The sequence below is a fragment of the Symphalangus syndactylus genome, chromosome 20, assembly GCF_028878055.3.
Source record: "Symphalangus syndactylus isolate Jambi chromosome 20, NHGRI_mSymSyn1-v2.1_pri, whole genome shotgun sequence".
Lineage (NCBI taxonomy): Eukaryota > Metazoa > Chordata > Mammalia > Primates > Hylobatidae > Symphalangus > Symphalangus syndactylus.
In genome coordinates, this window is record NC_072442.2 from 43,489,025 (window position 1) to 43,513,861 (window position 24,837).

The 24,837-nt window shown below is 46.5% G+C and overlaps 1 protein-coding gene across 1 annotated transcript; it reads left to right on the top strand.

Moving 5' to 3' along the window:
* Nucleotides 1-5,395: 5,395 nt before the first annotated feature.
* Nucleotides 5,396-15,920, top strand: G6PC1 (glucose-6-phosphatase catalytic subunit 1). The gene is made up of 5 exons (XM_055258011.2): nt 5,396-5,625; nt 8,406-8,515; nt 12,308-12,413; nt 14,112-14,227; nt 15,409-15,920. The coding sequence occupies exons 1-5, from the start codon at nt 5,396-5,398 to the stop codon at nt 15,918-15,920; spliced, it is 1,074 nt and encodes a 357-aa protein (XP_055113986.1).
* The last annotated feature ends 8,917 nt before the right edge of the window (nt 15,921-24,837 follow it).

Here is a 24,837-nt window from a genome sequence, read left to right on the forward strand (position 1 = left end):
TTTTTTTTTTTTTTTTTTTTTTTTTTTTTTTGAGACGGAGTCTCGCTCTGTCACCCAGGCTGGAGTGCAGTGGCGCAATCTCGGCTCACTGCAAGCTCCGCCTCCCGGGTTCACGCCATTCTCCCGCCTCAGCCTTCTGAGTAGCTGGGACTACAGGCGCCAGCCACCGCGCCCGGCTAATTTTTTGTATTTTTAGTAGAGACGGGGTTTCACCATGGTCTCGATCTCCTGACCTCGTGATCCGCCCGCCTCGGCCTCCCAAAGTGCTGGGATTACAAGCGTGAGCCACCGCGCCCGGCCTACTGGTCTCGAACTCTTGACCTCGGGTGATCCACTCACCTCAGCCTCCCAAAATGCTTGGATTACAGGCGTGAGCCACTGCACCTGGCCAATTTTTGTATTTTTTGTAGAGATGAGATTTCACCATGTTGGCTAGGCTGGTCTCAAACTCCTAAGCTCAAGTGATCCACCAACCTTAGCCTCTCAAAGTGCTGGATTTACAGGTGTGAGCCATCGCACCAGGCCGTGACTATTTTAAATAAAAAACCCTTGAGAGGTTTTTTTCACCCTTGGGAGCCTAGAAGAGATTTTTTTCCCCTATCTTTCGCCTATAAAGATAGGACTGGCTGGGCGTGGTGGCTCATGCTTGTAATCCCAGCGCTTTGGGAGGCCGAGGCGGGTGGATCACCTGAGGTCAGGAGTTTGAGACCAGCCTGGCCCAACATGGCAAAACCCCATCTCTACTAAAAATACAAAAATTAGCCAGGCCTGGTGGCACACACCTGTAATCCCAGCTACTTGGGGGGCTGAGGCACAAGAATCGATGGATCCCAGGAGGCAGAGGTTGCAGTGAGCCGAGATCATTGCATTGCACTCCAGCCTGGGCAACAAGAGTGATACTCCATCTCAAAAAAAAAATAGGACTGACACGAAAGAACAATTGTTCTTCTTCTCCTTCCTTTATCCCATTATCCATTACAGAAAAGAAGACCAAAAATGTAACCATAAAAAAGTCTCAACAGACCCTTTTTCAAAATAATGACTGTCTCTGAGGACCATTTAAAATCCGGGGAGAACTATTTACAAGTTAATTTCTGTTCCTCGATCCAATCATTCTCCCTCTGCCCTTCAACAGAATTCCTCTTCTCCCCCTTTCCATAATCTGTTTTTAACAGGATCCAAGCCACCCATTCTTTCTGTAACCTCAAGATGGTGGATGAGCTTCCATACCTCACTGGGAAGTTGGATCTTCATTCTTAAGCCTCCCATATATACATGTTAAATACATTTGTATTCCTTTTCTCCTATTAATTAATCTGCCTTATGTCAGTGACTTTTCAGCGAACTTGTAGCTAGTCACTCACATAAGGATCCTCCAGTTTACATAGTTTTGTAAATGTCAGGCCACCCTGTCCCACTAGACCACCAAGGTCCTGGAGGACAGCTGGGATTTAACTTTTTTTTTTTTTTTTGAGACAGTCTTGCTCTGTCACTGAGGCTAGAGTGTAGTGTCAGGATCTCTGCTCACTGCAACCTCTGCCTCCCGGGTTTAAGTGATTCTCCTACTTCAGCCTCTCGAGTAGCTGGGACTACAGGTGCCCCTCATCATACCCGGCTAATTTTTGTATTTTTAGTAGAGACAGGGTTTTGCTATATTGGCCAGGCTGGTCTCAAACTCCTGACCTCAGGTAATCCACCCTCCTCGGCCTCCCAAAGTGCTGGGATTACAGGTGTGAGCCACCACGCCCAGCCTGGCTTTTAACTTTTAATTCCTCAGAGAGCCAGGCATGGTGCTTTGCTCAGGAAATGTTGGTTGAATTAAACCGGAGCACTTCCTGAAAAGGGAAAATAACAAAGAGTTAGAAGGAGATGGCGGGAACCCCTCTCTGGAGATAGTTCTTTACATGAGTGGATTCTGCGGGGCACTGTTGCTCATACCTGTAATCCCAGCATTTTGGGAGGCCAAGGCAGAAGGATCACCTGATGCTGAGAGTTTGAGACCAGTCTGGGCAACATAGAGAGACCCCCATCTCCACAAAAAATAAAAAATTAGCCGAGTTTGGTGGTGTGCGCCTGTAGTCCCAGCTACCCAGAGGCTGAGGCAAAAGGATCCCTTTAGCCCAGGAGATTGAGGCTGCAGTGAGCTGTGATGGTGCCACCACACTCCAGCCTGGGCAACAGAGTGAGACCCTGTCTCAAATAAACAGATGAGTGGATTCTCAGCAAAACTTCTAGCCACTCACCTCATATATCCACAAGACCTTTGAGAATCCACAGTGTCTCGATGCAGTCAGCTTTCTAACAAGCTGAGGCCTCACCTGTTTTCCCACAGATAAAAACATGCTGGAGGAAGCAGAAAGGGGCTGGCAGGTGGAAAGATGAGGACTAGCTCATCGTCTCATGACTATGAGGTTGCTCTGATCCAGAGGGTCCCCCTGCCTGGTGGCCAACCACCAGGAAGACTCCCACTGTCCCTGGATGCCCAGAGTGGGATGTCAGCTCCATCACTTATCAACTCCTTATCCATAGGGGAATTCTTCCTGAGACTTCTCAGAAAACAGGGCCCTCCCCATATGCTGACAACATGATAGAACCCCTCCCGACTCAGAGACCCTGGCTGCTGGCTGCCCTGCCATGACCCAGACAGTGGCCTTTGTATGTTTTTTTAGACTCACCTTGACTCACCTCAGACCATAGAAGCTCTCATCCCAGAGGTCACTGCAATAGTTACTTCACAACGGAGGCTTATCTGGGTAGAGGGAGGCTCCCTACCTGTGGCTCAGCAGCCCTGACGGTGCAGATCACATATACCCCACGCCCCAGCACTGCCTGCCACGCATGGGCTTACTTTGCACCCACCTATAGTCACCACCACATTACCTGCTCTCCAAGGTTAGGCGTGGCAAGAGAAGGTTGCTTGGATCAGCAGAAACCATGCGGTCAAGGGCAATTGGAGTCAGCATGGGCTGGGTGGGAGCCCTTGGAGGGGTGGGGAGGAGACTCCAGGTCATACCTCGTGGAGGATGTTTTAATCATTTCCAGCATGGAATGCTGTCAACCTTTGCCACAGATTCATTAGCTCCGAGTTTCTTTTTTCTGTCCCCAGCTACCCCTTACATGTCAATATGGACTTAATGATGGGAAATTCAGGCAAGTTTTTAAACATTTTATTCCCCCTGGCTCTTATCCTCAAAAACGCATGAATTTGGAGGCAGTGGCTCATGCCTGTAATCCCAACGCTTTGAGAGGTTGAGGCGGGAGGATCACTTGAAGCCAGGAATTTGAGACCAGCCTGGGCAGCATAGTGAGACCCCGTTTCTACAAAAACAAATAAATAAATAATAAATAATAGTGATATGAAGAATGATTAAATAGCTCTATTTTTTAAAATGCATGAATTCGTTACCTGATTCCTTCCCTGGTTCCTTTCACAGTCCTCCGTGACCCAAGTGTGAGGGTTTTGGTCTACTATTTGTAGGCTGATATATAGTATACACACACACACATACATACACAGTGTATCTTGAGCTTTCTTTTGTATATCTACACACATATATAAGAAAGTTCAAGATACAGAAGCCCTTTTTCAAAAATAACCGAAAGTTTCAGACTCTTTAAGTCTCCAGTTACCAATTTGCTGGTATTCTTATTTGGAACCATACATTCATCATATTGTTGCACAGTAAGACTATACATTCGCCGGGCGCGGTGGCTCACGCTTGTAATCCCAGCACTTTGGGAGGCCGAGGCGGGCGGATCACGAGGTCAGGATATCGAGACCACGGTGAAACCCCGTCTCTACTAAAAATACCAAAAAAAAATTAGCCGGGCGTGGTGGCGGGCGCCTGTAGTCCCAGCTACTTGGAGAGGCTGAGGCAGGAGAATGGCATGAACCCGGGAGACGGAGCTTGCAGTGAGCCGAGATTGCGCCACTGCACTCCAGCCTGGGCGACAGAGCAAGTCTCCGTCTCAAAAAAAAAAAAAAAAAAAAGACTATACATTCATTCTTTTGCTTAAACGTATGAGTTAAAATCCTTGGCCAGGCATGGTGGTTCACACCTGTAATCCCAGAGCTTTGGGAGGCCAAGACTGGCAGATCGCTTGAGCTCAGGAATTCAAGACCAGCCTGGGCAACATGGAAAAACCCCATCTCTACAAAAGATAGAAAAATTAGCCGGGCATGGTGGCGTGTGTCTGTGGTCCCAGCTACTCAGGAGGCTGAGGTGGGAGGATCACATGAGCCCAGGAGGTTGAGGCTACAGTGAGCAGTGATTATGCCACTGCACTCCAGCCTGGGAGACAGAGTAAGACCTTGTTTCAAAAAAAAAAGAGAGAAAATTTAAAAAAGAAAACAACACCAAGGGCTGTAACTTTAAGGTCATTAAATGAATTAATCACTGCATTCAAAAACAATTACTTTCCGGCCCTAAGAGATATGAGGCCAATACCAGGAAGGGGGTTGATCTCCCAAACCAGAGGCAGACCCTAGACTCTAATACAGTTAAGGAAAGACCAGCAAGATGACAGTCCCTGATACAATAGAAGTTACTACATTTTATTTGTTATTTTTCTTTTGTTTTGTTTTTTTAGAGACTGGGGTCTTGCTTGATTGCCCAGGCTGGAGTGCAGTGGTGGGACAATAGTTCACTGCAGCCTGCAACTCCTGAGCTCAAGCAATCCTCCTGCCTCAGCCTCCTGAATAGCTGAGACTGCAAGGGTACACACCACCACATACACCAAAACAATTTTTTAAATTTTTGTGTAGAAATGAGGGTCTTGCTTTGTTGCCCAGGCTGGTCTCCAACTCCTGGCTTCAAGGGATCCTCCCACCTCAGCCTCCCAAATTGCTGGGATTACAGGTGTGAGCCACCACCACCAGTCAGAACTTTACTAATTTTAAAATTAAGAACTTAAAACTTGAGTAGCTAGAGCCCCAAGATTTTTCTTTGTCCCCAAATAAGTGCAGTTGCAGGCATAGAAAATCTGACATCTTTGCAAGAATCATCGTGGAGGTAGACTCTGTCCTGTGTCTCTGGCCTGGTTTCGGGGACCAGGAGGGCAGCCCCTTGCACTGCCAAGAAGCATGCCAAAGTTAATCATTGGCCCTGCTGAGTACATGGCCGATCAGGCTGTTTTTGTGTGCATGTTTTTCTATTTTACGTAAATCACCCTGAACACGTTTGCATTAACCTACTGGTGATGCACTTTTGATCAATACATTTTAGACAAACGTGGTTTTTGAGTCCAAAGATCAGGGCTGGGTTGACCTGAATACTGGATACAGGGCATATAAAACAGGGGCAAGGCACAGACTGATAGCAGAGCAATCACCACCAAGCCTGGAATAACTGCAAGGGCTCTGCTGACGTCTTCCTGAGGTGCCAAGGAAATGAGGATGGAGGAAGGAATGAATGTTCTCCATGACTTTGGGATCCAGTCAACACATTACCTCCAGGTGAATTACCAAGACTCCCAGGACTGGTTCATCTTGGTGTCCGTGATCGCAGACCTCAGGAATGCCTTCTATGTCCTCTTCCCCATCTGGTTCCATCTTCAGGAAGCTGTGGGCATTAAACTCCTCTGGGTAGCTGTGATTGGAGACTGGCTCAACCTCGTCTTTAAGTGGTAAGAACCATATAGAGAGGAGATCGGCAAGAAAAGAGGCTGGCATTGGCTCTGGAAATGTCTGTCCATCAGAAGTTGCTTTCCCCCAGGCTATTCAGGAAGCCACGGGCTACTCATGCTCCCAACCCCTCTCTCTGACTTTGGATCATCTACAAAAGGGGGAAGACAGAAAAAATCCTACCAGTGAGTTGAAAATACAGGAAAGCCTGTTTCATATGGGTTAAAGGGTAGGACAGTTGAATTTCGTGAAAAGTCTGAGTTATATAGGCTTTTAGCAAAGAGTTTTATTAGTATGAAGCAGAAGAGGTAACATAAAGAAAGATGTATGGGGCCAGGCATGGTGGCTCACACCTGTAATCCCAGCACGCTGGGAGGCCGAGGTGGGCGAATCACTCCCGGGCGAACTCAGGAGTTCAAGACCAGCCTGGGCAACATGGCAAAACTCCATCTCTACAAAAACATTACGAAAATTAGCTGGGCGTGTTGGCGCTGTAGTCCCAGCTACTCAGGAGGCTGAGGTGAGAGGCGGAGGAGGTTGCAGTGAGTCGAGATCATGCCACTGCACTCCAGCCTAGGCAACAGAGTAAGACCCTGTCTCAAAAAAAAAAAAAAAAAAAAAAGATAGATGATGTATGCTGTATGAAAAAAGGAAACACACAGATGATTCAACAGCCTGTTTTGTGGGGTAATGAAAAGTCACCCTGGGAACTGGGCTCCAGCCCTCTTTCTGCCACCCACCAACTACATGTCCTTGGCAAGTCATATCAATGATCTGAGTTTCTGTTTTATAATCTACAAATAAGCTATCTCTGGCAGCTTAATAATAATCGGGGTTAACATTTATTAAACAGTGTGTGCCAGTCCATGTGCTATGTGCTTTTCTGTGAGGTAGTTACTGCTATTGACAGAAATAGTAGATGGAGAGACCAAGGTGCTGAGTTTAATGATTAGGCCAACAAGGTTAGTACATGCCGAGCCAGGATGGAAGCCCAGGCAGGCAGGTTGGCTTCCGCGGCAATGCTCTTATGAACTATGTTACATCCAGTGCTGATAAACTGACTCTCTGGGGGGCAGGGGGAAAGCCCTGAGTTTAGCATTTGCCAGTTTCTATCACGTAAACATTCCCATTCTGGCCACTTTCTTTCTTTTGTTTGTTTGTTTGTTTGTTGGTTTGAGACAGAGTCTCGCACTGTCACCTGGCTGGAGTGCAATGGTGAGATCTCAGCTCACTGCAACCTCTGCCTCTCTGGTTCAAGTGATTCTCCTGCCTCAGCCTCCCAAGTAGCTGGGATTACAGGCGCCCGCCACCACGCCCGGCTAACTTTTTTGTATTTTTAGTAGAGACGGGGTTTCACTATGTTGACCAGGCTGGTCTTGAACTCCTGACCTCATGATCTGCCTGCCTTGGCCTCCCTAAGTGCTAGGATTACAGGCGTGAGCCACTACACCCAGCCGCATGGTTCTAAAGAATAAAAAGATGAAGTATTATTCCAAACATCTGATCTCCACTGAAGAACCATGCAATCTCTCTGGGTTGATAGAGGCCAGAGTTAGTAGCTCTCTCTGATTTCAGTGAGAAATCACTATTCCACCATCACAGGGGATAAAAGGCATCCTGACTGGCAGTTGACACCTATTTCCACAGTGAAAGATATATCTAGTACCTTTAAAGGGGAAGTGCTTTGTCTGAGATACTCTGTTTCAAACCAGAGAGGATACAGAACAAGCATCTGAAGCTATATACATCCTTACAGAGAGCAATTCTGATGGAAATGCAGGCCCTGTTTCCTGGGGGGGCTCGTCCTAGGGGCTGGAGTGCATTCTCTGATGTCAGAGGAAGTGCAGATTCCCTGAGGCCTGAAGAAAGAAGAGGGAACCCATGGTATATGCAAGTCCAAGTTTCAAACTGTAGTTCCATATGCATTCTTCCAGGACAAATACTTCTTGAGGTTAAAAAAAAAAAGTCACACAGCTGCCATTACATGGATTTCAGGATTTTTTTTTTTTTTTTTTGAGATGGAGTCTGTCTCTGTCACCCAGCCTGTAGTGCAGTGGCATAATCTCGGCTCACCGCAACCTCCGCCTCCCAGGTTCAAGCGATTCTCTTGCCTTAGCCTCCCGACTAGCTGGGATTACAGTCACGTGCCACCACATCTGGCTAATTCTTTATATTTTTTGGTAGAAACCGTGTTTCACCATGTTGGCCAGGCTGGTCTTAAACTCCTGACCTCATGTGATCCGCCTGCCTCGGCCTCCCAAAGTGCTGAGATTACAGGTATGAGCTACCGCACCTGCCTGGAGTTCAGAATCTTGGGGTTCATTATTTGTGTTTAAATAGATCATATAGTCAGGCACGGGGGGGCAACATGGTGAAACCCCGTCTCTACTAAAAATACAAAAACTAGCTGGATGTGGTGGCACACACCTGTAGTCCTAGCTATTCAGGAGGCTGAGGTGGGAGGAGCCCAGGAGGTAGAGGTTGCAGTGAGCCGAGATTGCACCACTGCACTCCAGGCTGGATTACTGAACCAGATCCTGTCTCAAAAAAAAAAATTAAAAAAAAAAAGATAATACATTCAAACAGTTCAAAATGCAAAAGTTACATACATAAGGATGTGTCATGAACAATCTCCCTCTCACACTCCTCTCCAGCCACCCAGTTCTCCCTTCTAGAGGCAACATGTGAAATCCTTCTCAAGCTACACTCTTCTTGAAGGTGTAGGCTTTGGGCAAAAGCATTCCCTTCAGTAACCCCAGAAACTTGTTCCGTTTTTCCATAGGATTCTCTTTGGACAGCGTCCTTACTGGTGGGTTTTGGACACCGACTACTACAGCAACACTTCCGTGCCCCTGATAAAGCAGTTCCCTGTCACCTGTGAGACTGGACCAGGTAAGTGTACCAGCCCCTGCAGAGACAGAAGCTGGGTGGACCTCGTTCATCTGTTATGGATGAAACTGACCTTGAGGGGACTTGAGGAGGAGAGCCATTCCTTTGTACTTTTGTCATGCTCTTCGATTGGCACAAATTAATTCACTTCTGCAATGCTTTCCTGAATAGCACAGTAGTATTGGAAATCTGCCTGTTACAGAACCTGGATGGAGTCCAGAGAGGCACGGGCACCCATGGGCAAAGGGCTCGTGAGAGTCACCGCCCTGCAGCACTGTGTCCTGAGAAAGGAGGGGGCAGAAGCCTGAGCTCCTGGGGGTCCTTCCCAATGGCCTGGCCCACTGGATGCACCCTCCTGAGGACCGTCCAATCCCTCGCTGTGCCTACGTCTTATTAGTTATAGCCAGATGGGTACTGTCTTTTTTTTTTTGAGATGGAGTCTTTCTCTGTCCCCCAGGCTGGAGTGCAGTGGCGCGATCTCGGCTCACCGCAACCTCCACCTCCTAGGTTCACGTCATTCTCCTGCCTCAGCCTCCCGAGTAGCTGGGACTACAGGCGCCCGCCAACACGCCCGGCTAATTTTTTGTATTTTTAGTAGAGACAGGGTTTCACCGTGTTAGCCAGGATGGTCTGGATCTCCTGACCTCGTGATCCGCCCGCCTCGGCCTCCCAAAGTGCTGGGATTACAGGCGTGTGCCACCGCGCCCGGCCCAGATGGGTACTGTCAAAACAAATGAGAGATTTCATTTTCAGCATCTAATAGGAAGCCCCCTCCCTCACCCTAAGTCTCAGCTGCCCTCTAAGACTAGTACCCTCTAAGGTACTAGCATCCCTTCCTCAGAGACCCTTTCCCTGACCCCAAAACTAGGGAAGGTCCCTTAGTTATTCGCTCTCACAGACCACTCATTCACCTCAGAGCCTATTCACTCATTCAGCTGTTCTTACCAAGCACCTACTGGGAGCTATACGCTGTTCTATGTGCTAGGGATACCTCTGTCAGTGAACAACACAGACACAAAGATCCCTGCCCTTGTAGAGCTGAAATCTGAATAGAGGAGGTGAAATATACAAAAATTATAATCAATAAGTAAACTAGGCCAGTCATGGTGGCTCATGCCTGTAATCCCAGCACTTTGGGAGGCCAAGGTGGGTAGATCACCTGAGGTCGGGAGTTCAAGACCAGGCTGGCCAACATTGCGAAATCCCGTCTCTACTAAAAATGCAAAAATTGTTCAGGCTTGATGGCACACGCCTGTAGTCTTAGCTACCTGGGAGGCTGAGGCAGGAGAATCACTTGAACCTCAGAGGCAGAGGTTGCAGTGAACCGAGATCGAGCCACTGCACTCCAGCCTGAGTGACAGAACGAGACTCTGTCTCAAAAAAAAAAAAAAGTAAACTATTAATATGTAGGATAGGCCAGGCACGGTGGCTCACACCTATAATCCCACCACTTTGGGAGGCTGAGGCAGGTAGATCACCTGAGGTGAGGAGTTCAAGACCAGCCTGGCCAACATGGCAAAACCCTGTCTCTACTAAAAACACAAAAATTAGCTAGGTGTCCTGGTGCATGCCTGTAATCTGAGCTACTCAGGAGGCTAAGGCAGGAGAATCACTTGAACCTGGGAGGCGGTGAGCCGAGATCGCACCGTTACACTCCAGCCTGGGCGACAAAATAAGACACCATCTGAAAAAAAAAAAAAAAAAATACATATATATATATATACACACACACACACATATATAATATTAGAAAATGATTGTTTATAGGCAAAAAAAAAAAAAAACAAAAAAACAAAAAAAACAAGAAGAAAGAGAAGGAAAGAAAGACCAAACATCTTTGGTAGAAATATGTTTGCTTTCATCATAACAGCTTGTTATCAAGGATGAATTTCTCCCTGAAATTAATGGAGGCACAGACTGGAAAGTTGAAAGGGGCTTTAAGAGGTTATTTGATTTAGTCCTCTGTCCTTACAGAAGCAAATTATTATCTCTGCTCCTTAGGTAGAGTAGCTAAGGTTCAGAAAGTAGGCCAAGTGTGGTGGTTCACGCCTGTAATCTTAGCACTTTGGGAGGCTGAGGCAGGTGGATCACCTGAAGTCAGGAGTTCGAGACCAGCCTGGCCAACATGGTGAAACCTCGTCACTAATAAAAAAGATACAAAAATTTAGCCGGGCATGGTGGCGGGCACCTGTAATCCCAGCTACCCAGGAGGCTGCGGCAGGAGAATCACTTCAACCCGGTAGGCAGAGGTTACAGTGAGCTGAAATCGCGCCACTGCACTCCAGCCTTGGCGACAGAAAAAGATTCTGTCTCAAAAAAAAAACAACAAAAAAAGAAAGTTTAAATGAATTACCCAAGGTATATAATTAGTTAGTGTTAGAGGGAAGAAGAAGGGAGGGAGGAAGGAAGGGAGAAAGAAAGGGAAGGAGGAAGGGAGGCAAGAAAGTCTTTATTTATCTGAGGGGTTCCCTGGAGAGCAGGCTGAAATGGAGATTCACGTGCAGGAGTTTAGATACTCTGGGGAGCTATACTTGTAGAAGGGAAGGAACAGGAACAGGGCAGAAGGAGAGGTCCGGTTGTGATTCTGCCTCACCCAACCCCACAGCGAGCTCTGAACCTGGGGATGGCTCCTCAGACTTGGCCCAAGTTAGGACAAGGGAATCAGACCCCGGGGAGAGCGTAACCTTGATCAAGGTGACTCTCTTTAGCCCAGGGCAATGCCCGGAGAAGGCTGAGAGCAGAGAGCCATCTACCATCACACTCTCAACAGCTGTGAAATAAGTCCTGCAGATTAGGAGGGAGTTCTGGGCGGCACATCTCAGGACCCTCTGTCTCTCAGGGTAGAGGAATTAAGAATAGGATGGGAACCAGACTGGGCATGGTGGCTCACACCTATAATCCCAACACTTTGGGAGGCCAAGGGTGGGAGGATTGCTTGAGCCCAAGAGTTCAAAACCAGCCTGGGCAAAAACAAACAAACAAACAAACAAACAAAACACATTTAAAAAATTTGCTGGGTGTGGTGGTGTGCACCTGTGGTCCCAGCTACTCAGGGGGCTGAGGCGGGAGGATTGCTTGAGTCCAGGAGGTCGAGGCTGCAGTGAGCTATGATCATGGCACTGCACTGCAGCCTAGGAGACAGAGCAAGACCCTGTCTCTAAAACAAACAAACAAACAAAAAAACGGAACCGGTTGCAGGCAGGGTTAAGTAGCGTGGTCAGAGTAGGACTCACCGAGAATATGAGATCTGAGTCAAGTCTTCAAGGATGTGAGGGAGTAAGTTTCTGGCAGAAGAGCTTTGAAGGGCTGTCTGGCCAGACAAGATTGCAATGCAAAAGCCCTGAGGTGGGAATGTGTTTGGTGTGTTTAAAGGAAAGCAATGAGGCCAGTGTGGCCAGAACAGAGTGTGCAAGGAGAGGAGGAACAGAAGATGTGGAGGGCAGATCAGTTTGTAATTGTACGCCCAGTATGCTGATTCTTTGTGTAATCTCCAGACTGTATTCAACTGCAAGAGCAGGGCCCTCTTCTGGCTTTGCCCACCATTGTATTCCCAGAGGCTTGCACAATGCTTGGTGCATAGGAGATAGAAATGTGTTAAATAAATGAGTTATGGATAACGAATGGATGGTAAGATGGGTGGATGGATGGGGGGTGAACGGATGGATGGGGGGTGAATGGATGGATGAATGGGTAGATGGGTGGATAGGGGGATGGCTGGGTGGCTGGGTAGATGATGCGCTGTCTCCCAGATGAGGACCTTTTCCCCTTTACTCCATTCTCTTTCCTGCCCTTTAGGGAGCCCCTCTGGCCATGCCATGGGTACAGCAGGTGTATACTACGTGATGGTCACGTCTACTCTTTCCATCTTTCGGGGCAAGAAAAAGCCGACCTACAGATTTCGGTAAGAACTCACCACTGGGGTGTAGGTGGTGGAGGGCAGGAGGCGGCTCTCTCTGTAGCTGACACACCACGTGTTCTTCCTCACATTCCCCTAGCCCACTCCCACACCTGGGCAGGCACTGATTAAGAGTTGTGGCCATTTGGATAGGGGTAAACCTCGGAGTCAGAGAATGTTTGGGCTGAAAGGGATCCAGTAGTGCAATCCCTTGTTTTACACATAAGGAAACAAGGCCCAACACCATGAAGGGACTTATAAAGATCAGGTAGTGAAGCAGCAGCAGGGCTTAAATAAAAATCCATGTCTGTAGCAACCATAGAGTCGCCCATCCAGGTTAAAATAAGCAGAGAAACAGAAGACATTCCTACTACAGAGAATTCTGGGTGTGCAGCCACAGTGCAAATCCTTTTTATTTTTATTTTTGAAACGGAGTCTTGCTCTGTCATCCAGGCTGAAGTGCAGTGGCGCTATCATGTCTCGCTGCAACCTCTGCCTCCCAGGCTCAAGCGATCCTCCCACCTCAGCCATCTGAGTAGCTGGGACCACAGGTCACTCACCACACCCAGCTAATTTCTCGTCTCTTTTTGTAGAGACAGGGTTCTGCTATGTTGCCCAGGCTCAGGCTGTTCTTGATCTCAAGCAATCGGCTTGCCTCAGCCTCCTAAAATACTGGGATTATAGGCGTAAGCCACCGTGCCAGCCCATGCAAATCCTTAATTATCAAACAGATAAAATAGGGAAGTTAAAATTCATATACACAAGGGTTAACCACTTGCCACAGGCATTTTTTTTTTTTTTTTTTGAGATGGAGTCTCACTCTGTTGCCCAGGCTGGAGTGCAGTGGCGCAATCTCACCTCACTGCAACCTCTACCTCGTAGGTTCAAGCTATTCTTCTGTTTCAGCCTACCAAGTAGCTGGGACTACAGGCACGTGCCACCACACCCGGCTAATTTTTGTATTTTTAGTAGAGATGGGGTTTCATCATATTGGCCAGGCTGGTCTTGAACTCCTGACCTAGTGATCCACCCGCCTCAGCCTCCCAAAGTGCTGGGATTACAGGCGTGAGCCACTGTGCCTGGCCTTTTATTTTTTCTTTTCTTTTTTTTTTTTTTTTTGAGACGGAGTTTCGCTCTTGTTGCCCAGGCTAGAGTGCAGTGGCGCAATCTCAGCTCACTGCAACCTCCACCTCCTGGGTTCAAGCAATTCTCCTGCCTCAGCCTCTCAAATAGCTGGGATTACAGGTGTGAGCCACCCCACCTGGCTAATTTTGTATTTTTTTTTTTTTTAGTAGAGATGGGGTTTCACCTGTTGATCAGGCTGGTCTCAAACTCCTGACCTCAAGTGATCTACCCACCTCGGCCTCCCAAAGTGCTGGGGTTACAAGTGTGAGCCACCGTGCCCAGTCAATTTTGATTTTTTTTAAAGAGACAGGGGTCTTGCTATGTTGCCCAGACTGATCTTGAACTCCTGGCCTCAAGTGATCCTCTCACCTTGGCCTCCCAAAGTATTGGGATTACAGGTCTGAGCCACTGCACCCAGCCCCCAACAGGCATCTTTGGGCTTTTGAGTACCGGCTTTAATTTACAAAAATTCCACTGCGAGCACCTGAGTTTGCCAGGCTCTAACATTTCTGCAGGGGCTGTTTTCTTTGCTGAAGGATCTGCACCTGTGTTCTGTTATGGTTGCCTCTTCCGTTGCAGCTGCTTGAATGTCATTTTGTGGTTGGGATTCTGGGCTGTGCAGCTGAATGTCTGTCTGTCACGAATCTACCTTGCTGCTCATTTTCCTCATCAAGTTGTTGCCGGAGTCCTGTCAGGTATGGGCTGATCTGACTCCCTTCTTCTTCCCCCCAACCCCATTCCATTTCTCCCCCTAATCAGGACAAAATCCCAGCATTCCAGCCACATCCTGTGTGTAATCAGTACTGTTAGCATTTCTGTGGGTTGAAAGTCAAGAATGAGCAATCTGAAATGATTAATTTCTATAGGAGTGCCCAGATCTATAGAATGAATTGTGTAGAAGTCACCATCCATCAAATTAACTCACCAAATTGAATTAACTTGAAATCTCAGAGCTTTTTACAATCTTTATTTCTTACTGATCTTCAACAGGCCCTAATTTACTTTTCAGGGAATCTGCCAAATTTAACAAATTAACACGATGTCCTAGGAAAGCTCTTCATTTAAATACATTCATTTGCAAACCTAATAGATAACTGCAGTTGATCTCTTTTATAGATTCAGGGTTTTGAATATGTGTTTTCTTAGATCCACTTAACAAGGGTAAGACAAGATTTAGGTTAAGCATAAGAAAGATTTTGTGGGAGGCACTGGAATATAAGACCTTAACAAAACTGTGGAATTTCTCCCCTGGAGATTTGTAAGAACAGAACATAGCAGCATTCAAAGAAGAATGCTGAGAACAAGGGAGATAATGGTTTCATGGTAATCACAAAAGTAACACAGCATTTAGTACTGGGTTCCATGTTTGAGGAAGAACCCGGAAGCCATATCACATGAAAAACCTGGGAATGCTTAGGTTAGAGAGAATAACTGTGTTCAAATGTGTGACAGAGGGACTAGATTGATCACTTACTAACTCCTGCAGAAAGAACTGAGAAAAACAGACAGTATTAGAGGGGGAGCAGTTTCACACAGACAAGGAAGAACTATTCAGCAATCGATTCCATTCGAAGATAAAATGGACTGTTCTAGTGGGGGTGAGCGCCCTACCTCTGAGGGTAGGAGGACCTCCTGGTAGGAAATTTGCATACGGTGGGAGATTGTACGTGGTATGACACCTCCATCTGAAAGAGCCTATGTTGAGGGCATGCTGGAGTCACACATGGGAATAAGCCGGGCGACCCTCCAATCTGCCATCTGTGATTTAATTCCACAGTCACAGAACGGATGGCATGTCACGCACTGCTCCAAACCCACCTCTAGCAAAGGTCCCAAATCCTTCCTATCTCTCACAGTCATTCTTTCTTCCACTCAGGCATTGCTGTTGCAGAAACTTTCAGCCACATCCACAGCATCTATAATGCCAGCCTCAAGAAATATTTTCTCATTACCTTCTTCCTGTTCAGCTTCGCCATCGGATTTTATCTGCTGCTCAAGGGACTGGGTGTAGACCTCCTGTGGACTCTGGAGAAAGCCCAGAGGTGGTGCGAGCGGCCAGAATGGGTCCACATTGACACCACACCCTTTGCCAGCCTCCTCAAGAACGTGGGCACCCTCTTTGGCCTGGGGCTGGCTCTCAACTCCAGCATGTACAGGGAGAGCTGCAAGGGGAAACTCAGCAAGTGGCTCCCATTCCGCCTCAGCTCTATTGTAGCCTCCCTCATCCTCCTGCACCTCTTTGACACCTTGAAACCCCCGTCCCAAGTCGAGCTGGTCTTCTACGTCTTGTCCTTCTGCAAGAGCGCGGTAGTGCCCCTGGCATCTGTCAGCATCATCCCCTACTGCCTCGCCCAGGTCCTGGGCCAGCCGCACAAGAAATCGTTGTAAGAGATGTGGAGTCTTCAGTATTTAAAGTCAACAACCATGCCAGGGATCGAGGAGGACTAGTATTTGAAGCAATGGGCACTAGTATTTGGAGCAAGTGACATGCCATCCATTCTGCCATTGTGAAATTAAATCACAGATAGCAGATTGGAGGGTCGCCTGGCTTATTCCCATGTGTGACTCCAGCCTGCCCTCAGCATAGACTCTTTCAGATGGAGGTGCCATATCACGTACACCCTCCCACCATATGCAAGTTTCCCACCGGGAGGTCCTCCTCTCTCTACTTGAATACTCTCACAAGTAGGGAGCTCACTCCCACTGGAACAGCCCATTTTATCTTTGAATGGTCTTCTGCCAGCCCATTTTGAGGCCAGAGGTGCTGTCAGCTCAGGTGGTCCTCTTTTACCATCCTAATCATATTGGGTGATGTTTTTGAAAAGCTACTGAAGCTATTGAGAAAGACCTGAGCTAGAAGTTGGGTTGTTCTGGATTTTGCCCTGAAGACTTACTTGTTCTTCTGTCAGATATACAAAAGCAAGACTTCCAGGTAGGGTCAGCTCACAAGCCCAGGCTGGAGATCCTAACTGAGAATTTTCTACCTGTGTTCATCCTTACCAAGAAAAGGAGAAAGGAGCTCTGAATCTGATAGGAAAAGAAGGCTGCGTAAGGAGGAGTTTTTAGTGTGTGGCGTATCATGCAAGTGCTATGCCAAGCCATGTCTAAATGACTTTAATTATATAATAATGCACTCTCAGTAATGGGGGACCAGCTTAAGTATAATTTATAGGTGGTTAGTGGGGTAATTCTGCTTCTAGTATTTTTTTACTGTGCATACATGGTCATTGTATTTCCTTGGATTTCTGAATGGCTGCAGTGACCCAGATATTGCACTAGGTCAAACATTCAGGTATAGCTGACATCTCCTCTATCACATTACATCATCCTCCTTATAAGCCCAGCTCTGCTTTTTCCAGATTTTTCCACTGGCTCCACATCCACCCCACTGGATCTTCAGATGGCTAGACGGCGACTCTGGTGGTGCTTTTGTATGTTTCAATTAGGCTCTGAAATCTTGGGCAAAATGACAAGGGGAGGGCCAGGATTCCTCTGTCAGGTCACTCCAGTGTTACTTTTAATTCCCAGAGGGTAAATATGACTCCTTTCTCTATCCCAAGCCAACCAAGAGCACATTCTCAAAGGAAAAGTCAACACCTTCTCTCTCTCTTTTTTTTTTTTTTTTGAGACAGGGTCTCACTATGTTGCCCAGGCTGCTCTTGAATTCCTGGGCTCAAGTGATAGCCTCCCACCATACCGCAGCCTCCTGTGTAGCTGGGACTACAGGTGCAAGCCACTATGTCCAGCTAGCCAACTCCTCCTTGCTTGTTTTTTTTCTCTTTTCTTTTTTTAAGATGGCACACCTATCACCCAGGCTGGAGCGCAGTGGCAGAATCTTGGCTCACTGCAACCTCTTCCTCCTGGTTCAAGCGATTCTCATGTCTCAGCCTTCTCAGGAGCTAGGACTACCAGCGTGCACCACCATGCCAGGCTAATTTTTATATTTTTAGAAGAGATGGAATTTCATCATGTTGGCCAGGCTGGTCTCAAACTCCTGACCTCAAGTGATCCACCTGCCTCGGCCTCCCAAGGTGCTAGGATTACAGGCATCAGCCACCGTGCCAGGCCCTCCTTGCCTGTTTTTCAATCTCAGCTGATACGCAGAGTATTTCTGCGCCGCCCCCCCCCACACACACACACACAAAAGCTGAAGCCTATTTATTTGAAAGTCCTTGTTTTTGCTACTAATTATATAGTATACCATACATTATCATTCAAAACAACCATCCTGCTCATAACATCTTTGAAAAGAAAAATATATATGTGCAGTATTTTATTAAAGCAACATTTTATTTAAGAATGAAGTCTTGTTAATTACTATATTTTAGATGCAATGTGATCTGAAGTTTCTAATTCTGGCCCAACTAAATTTCTAGCTCTGTTTCCCTAAACAAATAATTTGGTTTCTCTGTGCCTGCATTGTCCCGTTGGAGAAGAAAAGTGCTCTATCTTGAGTTGACCAAGAGCCCCATTAGGGATAGGAAGACTTAAAAGCATCCACAAGGGCACAGGCAGAGTTGAGCACATAAACGGAGGCCCAGAATCAGCATAGAAACAGAAAGATTCAGAGTTGGCCAAGAATGAACATTGGCTACCAGACCACAAGTCAGCATGAGTTGCTCTATGGCATCAAACTGCAACTTGAGAGTAGACGGGCAGGGTCACTATCAAATTAAGCAATCAGGGCACACAAGTTGCAGTAACACAACAAGACTAGGCAGCTCTGGAATCCAGTAACTCAGTGTCAGCAAGATTTGGGGTTATAGTTCAAGAAAGTCTAAACAGAGCCAGTCACAGCACTAAGGAATGTTCAAGGGAGCTATTGCAGGTTTCTCTGCTAAGAGATTTATTTCATCCTGGGTGCAGGGTTTGACCTCCAAAGGCCTCAAATCATCACCGTATCCCTGGATTTCCTCAGAGTGAGATCCGCTATTTCACACCAGATCTCTGGAGTCTGTATATTCAGGGAAGATTGCATTCTCCTACTGGATGTGAGCTCTCAAAGGGCGTTGTGGGAACTAGGCCCCTAACAGAATCAAATGGTCTCATCCAGGGAGAAAGAAAATAGTCTTTTTTTTGTTTTTTAATAGAGATGGGGGTCTCACTATGTTGCCCAGGCTGGTCTTGAACTCCAGAGTTCAAGTGATCCTCCTGCCTCAGCCTCCCAAAGTGCTGGGATTACAGTGTGAGCCACTGCGCTTGGCCAGAAATGTTTTTTTTTTTTTTGAGACGGAGTCTGGCTGTTGCCCAGGCTGGAGTGCAGTGGCGCGATCTCGGCTCACTGCAGGCTCCGCCCCCCGGGGTTCACGCCATTCTCCTGCCTCAGCCTCCCGAGTAGCTGGGACTACAGGCGCCCGCCACCTCGCCCAGCTAATTTTTTGTATTTTTAGTAGAGACGGAGTTTCACCATGTTAGCCAGGATGGTCTCGATCTCCTGACCTCGTGATCCGCCCGCCTCGGCCTCCCAAAGTGCTGAGATTACAGACGTGAGCCACCGCGCCCGGCCTCAGAAATGGTTTTGATCTGTCTGAACTGGACCCTACTGCTTAGGCATAGCCCCATCCTTGATAATCTATTTGCTCCCAAGGACCAAGTCCAAGATCCTTACAAGAAAGGTCTGCCAGAAAGTAAATACTGCCCCCACTCCCTGAAGTTTATGAGGTTGATAAGGAAACATAACAGATAAAGTTTATTGAGTGCTAACTTTATGCCAGATTCTGTTCCATGTACTTTATTTATACAATTAACTCACTTAGTTCTCCCAACATCTCTATGAGTTGGCTACTGTCATTTATCCTTATATTACAAATAGGTCCGGAGGGGTTAGTCATCTTGTCCAGCGTGGTGGAACCAGGTTAAGGATCAGGCAGTCTGGGCTGGGCATGGTGGCTCACATCTGTAATCCCAGCACTTTGGGAGGCTGAGGTGGCAGATCGCCTGAGCTCAGGATTTCGAGACCAGCCTGGGCAACATGGTGAGACCCCGTCTATGCCAAAAATACAAAACATTAGCCAAGCGTGGTGGTGCATGCCTGTGGTCCCAACTACTTAGGTGGCTGAGGTAGGAGGATCCCTTGAGCTCAGGAGGCAAAGGTTGCAGTGAGCCAAGATTATGCCACTGCACTCCAGCCTGGGTGACAGAGTGAGACTCTGTCTCAGAAAAAAAAAAAAAAAAGAAGCAGGCAGTCTGGGCTGGGTGCTGTGGCTCACGCCTGTAATCCCAGATACAAAATAATCATTTTGTAATATAGCCAGCTTATTAGACAGAACATTTTGATCACTCATCTGTTCCCCAAGTTATAGATTTATGTCCACTTTAGAAATGGCTTGTGAGGCAAGTTTAAGCGACTGATGACAGTTTTAAAGCAAGGTCCATGTCATGGCATAATTTGGTAGAATGTTCTAGTAGTGTATCAGTTTTCAGGTGGTAGGCCTGAGGAGGATACACACACACACACACACACACACACACACACGCAATGCAATTGTATTATTGCCCAAAGAAAATAGACCCATTAAGGAAGTCCAACTTCCGCTGCGTGGACCAGTGCTGTCACATCACACATAGACCAAAGGCTTAGGTTTTTGTGGTTTTGGTTATTTATTTTATCATTTTATTTTATTTTATTTTATTTTATTTTATTTTATTTTATTTTATTTTATTATTTGAGATGGAGTCTCACTCTGTCACCCAGGCTGGGGTGCAATGGCGCAATCTCAGCTCATCGCAACCTCCTACCCCTGGGGCTCAAACGATCCTCCAGCCTCAGGCTCCCAAATAGCTGGGACTACAGATGCATACCACCATGCCTGGCTAATTTTTTTATTTTTTGTAGAGACAGGGTCTCAAGCATCCTCCCGCCTTAGCCTCCCAAAGTTCTGGGATAACAGGCATGAGCCGCTGGACCCAGCCATGTTTTTGATTTTTAACAAAATTGTAACACCTTTAGAAACATGTATGACAAGGCCGGGCATGGTGGCTCATGCCTGTAATCCCAGCACTTTGGGAAGCCAAGGCAGGCAGATCACCTGAGGTCAGGAGTTCGACCTGACCAACATGGTGAAACCCCGTCTCCACTAAAAATACAAAAAAATTAGCCTGGCGTGGTGGCACATGCATGTAATCCCAGCTACTTGAGAGGCTGAGACAGGAGAATTGCTTGAACCTGGGAGGCAGAGGTTGCAGTGAGCCCAGATCACACCATTGCACTCCAACCTGGGCAACAAAAGTGAAACTCCATCTCAAAAAAAAAAAAAAATTGTATGACAGCTTGAGATACAATTCACAATACCATACAATTCACTCATTTAAAGTGTACAATTCAGTGGTTTTCATTCCACTCCAACCCACTCAAGCCTAGGCAACCACTAATCTACTTTCTGTCTCATAGATTTGCCTATTTGGGGCATTTCATATAAATAGATTCCTATAATATGTGGCCTTTTGTGTCTGGCCTCTTTCACTTAGCATGATGTTTTCAAGGTTTATCTGTGTTGTAACATGTATTGGTACTTCATTTCTTTTTATGGACAAGTAATATTCCATTGTATGAATATATAACATTGTATGAATATACCACATTTTATTTATCTGTTTATCAGGCCAGGCATGGTGGCTCACATCTGTAATCCCAGCACTTTGGGAGGCTGAGGCAGGAGGATTACTTGAGCCTAGGAGTTCAAAACCAGCCTGGGCAACACAGGGAGACCTCGTGTCTACAAATAATAAAAGATTAGCTGGGCATGGTGGCACATGCCTGTAGTCTCAGCTACTCAGGAGGCTGAGGTGGGAAGGATGGCTTGAGCTTGGGAGATGGAGGCTGCAGTAAGCCACTGCACTCCAGCCTGGGCAACAGAACAAAAGCCAGTCTCCAAATAATGAATGAATGAATGAATGTATGAATGATAAATAAATATTTGTTAATCAGTTGTTGGATAACTGGCTTATTTCCACTTTTTGGCTATTACGAATAACAGCGCTATGAACATTTGTGTGCAAGTCATTGTGTGGTTGCATAGTTTCATTTCTCTTGGGTACATTCCTAGGAGTGGAATTGCTGGGAGATGTGGGAACTCTATATTTAACCCTTTAAGGAACTGCCAGACTGTTTTCCTGAAAGCTTAGTTAGGAAAGTTTTACAGTATTTTTGGTTTTGTCCTTTTCCTAGGATCATACCCTTCATAACTTTATCTACTTCTATGCTTTGGAAAGGTTTTAAAGGAAGACTGATTAGGTGGTCAGATTTTTCTTTTTCTTTTTCTTTTTTTTTTTTTTTTTTTTGAGACAGAGTCTCTGTTGCCCAGGCTGGAGTGTGGTGGCACCATTACTGCTTATGCAGCCTTGACCTCCCAGGCTCAAGTGATCCTCCTGCCTCAGCCTCCCATGTAGCTGGGACCACAGGTACGCACCACCACACCTGGCTTTTTTTTTTTTTTTGTAGAGACAAGATCTCACTATATTGCCCAGGCTGGTCTCCAACTCCTGGGCTCAAGTGATCCTCTTTCCTTAGCGTCCCAAAGTGCAGGGATTACATGTGAGCCACTCACCTGACCAGGTGGTCAGATTTTACGTAAGGAACTCTCAGTGCACTCCTCCACTTGCGTTGCCAATTTCTTTGTTATTCCAACAGGCGTTGTTATTCCAACAGGCGTTCCGGGAACATTTCATTGGAAGACATGTCTGCATATCTGAAATTCCAGCCCTAATTAATTGACTCATTGTTTGCAACCTGTCAAAATTTGCTGACTTGTTTTCGGAAAACCATGACTTTAGCTGCTGAATTATTAATATTCATTGACTTCACTCTGCAGTAACTGCTGAACTAGGCTGTAAGGCATGTTTGTGTGAATAAGATAGGACGATACCATTTGTATGCAAACGTTTTTCAAGTGTCTTCTTGATAATAGGAAACACTCTGGCTAAATAGCCTTCTGGTTATATGGTTAAGGAAATAATTGACTAGAAGTGGCATGAAGAAGCAGACAACAAAAGTCACTTCCATCAGGGAACCAAGACCTTCATTAATCCAGAGGGAAAACTAGTGATTTTTCTAGTCCAGTGATGGGCAATTCGAAGCTCAAAGTCTAATTTCAGGGAGAAAGATTAAAAAGCTGCATCCAGCCGGGTGTGGTGGCTGTAATCCCAGCACTTTGGGAGGTCGAGGTAGGTGGATCACCTGAGGCCAGGAGTTCGAGACCAGCGTAGCCAACATGGTGAAACCCCGTCTCTACTAAAAATACAAAAATTAGCCAGGTGTGGTGGCTCATGCCTGTAGTCCCAGCTACTCAGGAGGATGAGGCAGGAGAATCGATTGAACCTGGGAGGTTACTGTGAGCTGAGATCGTGCCACTGCACTCCAGCCTGGGCAACAGAGTGAGGCTCTGTCTCAAAAACAAATAAACAAACAAACAAATAAAATACAAAGCTGCATCTGGACTGGGCATAGTGTCTCATACCTGTAATCCCAGGACTTTGGGAGGCCCAGGTAGGATTGCTTGAGGCCAGGGGTTCAAGACTAGCCTGTGCAACATGGCAAGACCCTACCTCTACAAAAACAATTTTTTTAATAAAAATTAGGCCGGGTGCAGTGGCTCATGCCTGTAATTCCAGCACTTTTGGGAGGTCGAGGGAGGCGGATCACTTGAGATCAGGAGTTCGAGACCATCCTGGCCAATATGGTGAAACCCCGTCTCTACTAAAAATACAAAAATTAACTGGGCATTGTGGCACAAGCCTGTAGTCCTAACTACTCGGGAGGCTGAGGCAGAAGAATCGCTTGAACTTGAGATGCGGAGGTTGCAGTGAGCCGAGATCTTGCCACTGCACTCCCACCTGGTGACAGAGTGAGACTCTGTCTCAAAAAAAAAAAAAAGAAAAATGAGCCGGGCATTATGGTGTGCTCCTGTAGTCCCAGCTACTCAGGAGGCAAGGTGGGAAAATTGGTTGAGCCTGGGAGGGTGAAGCTGCAGTGAGCCATGATTGTGCCACTGTACTCCAGCCTGGGTGACAGAGCAAGACCCTGCCTCTAAAAAAAAAAAAAACACATAAAAATAAAGCTGCATCTGGGCTGCTCTTCTCAATAAAAGAAAGAAGTCTATAAATATTTTTTGTTTGTCCTGAGTTGGCCTTTATTTCAAAAAAGAAAGTTGCTCACTATAAATTCTACTCAAAAACATTTTTCATTTCATGAATGTAGAAATGAAGGCCAAGAGAGGTGAAATGGTGCATCTAAGTCATGTAACTAACATGTTCACAGGTCTCTTGATTCTCAGCAAAGAGCAGTCTCCTCTCTGCCAATCTCCTGCGTATATTTGGGCTGCTGTGTCAACGTGCAGCTGTTGAAACAGAAGTAAAAGCATATGTAAACAGTACAGTCAGATTATTTGAGCCAGACTGAGGGCTTATTAACCAAATTAAAGGCAAAGCTAGAATAATTGTGTTTGAAGTGGCCTTCTCCTACTTATGTTATGGGTTTCTTTCTTCTTTTACTTTCGTAAGTCTCCCCAGGACACAGGGTAATAACTAACTACAACCAGGAACAGCTGGGTGTGTTTATGGGGTTTGGGGTTTTTTTTAGCAAGAAGCTAGTTTTCCAGCCAGCACATTTTCAATACTTTCCTTTCTGCCACCTCCTCACTTTCTTCTTCTGCTCTTCTCATTCCATAGTTCCTGCCCTCAGAACAGTCCAACTCAGCTTCAACACTGGAATGGTCTCATTCTGCTCCATCACAGAACTGGGGATTCTAATCCTTTATTATTCTGTGCTCCTTCCTCTCTCTCCAGAGGCAAAAAGAATGAAAACTGGGGCCAGGCGCAGTGCCTCACACCTGTAATCTCAACACTTTGGGAGGCCGAGGCAGGTGGATCACTTGAGGTCAGGAGTTTGAAACCAGCCTGGCCAACATGGCAAAACCCCGTCTCTACTGAAAATACAAAAATTAGCCGGACGTGGTAGCACATGCCTGTAATCCCAGCTACTCGAGAGGCTGAGGCAGGAGAATCATTTGAACCTGGGAGGCGCAGGTTGCAGTGAGCTGAGATTGCACCACTGCACTCCAGCCTGGGTGGCAAAAAAAAAAAAAAAGAAATTTGTGGAAAAAAGAAAGAGTGAAAATCAAATTTCATTCTCTCCATTGTGAACTGTTTTGGGATTCTTGACAGAGGCATGCCACCTTTGAGGGCATGAATGTCATCTTTTCGACTCCATCTTTCATTCTAATCTCCTTCTACCCCGGCTGATTGGCAATGCTGCCACTGATCCCTGCTTGATCCACCCTGGCCATTAACTCAAATGAGCCTTTTGAGA

Coding starts and splice junctions, on each gene's coding strand:
- G6PC1 (XM_055258011.2), top strand. CDS start 5,396: ATGGAGGAAGGAATGAATGTTCTCCATGACTTTGGGATCCAGTCAACA. Junction 8,516..12,307: donor CACCTGTGAGACTGGACCAG/GTAAGTGTACCA, acceptor CCTGCCCTTTAG/GGAGCCCCTCTGGCCATGCC. Junction 12,414..14,111: donor AAGCCGACCTACAGATTTCG/GTAAGAACTCAC, acceptor CTTCCGTTGCAG/CTGCTTGAATGTCATTTTGT.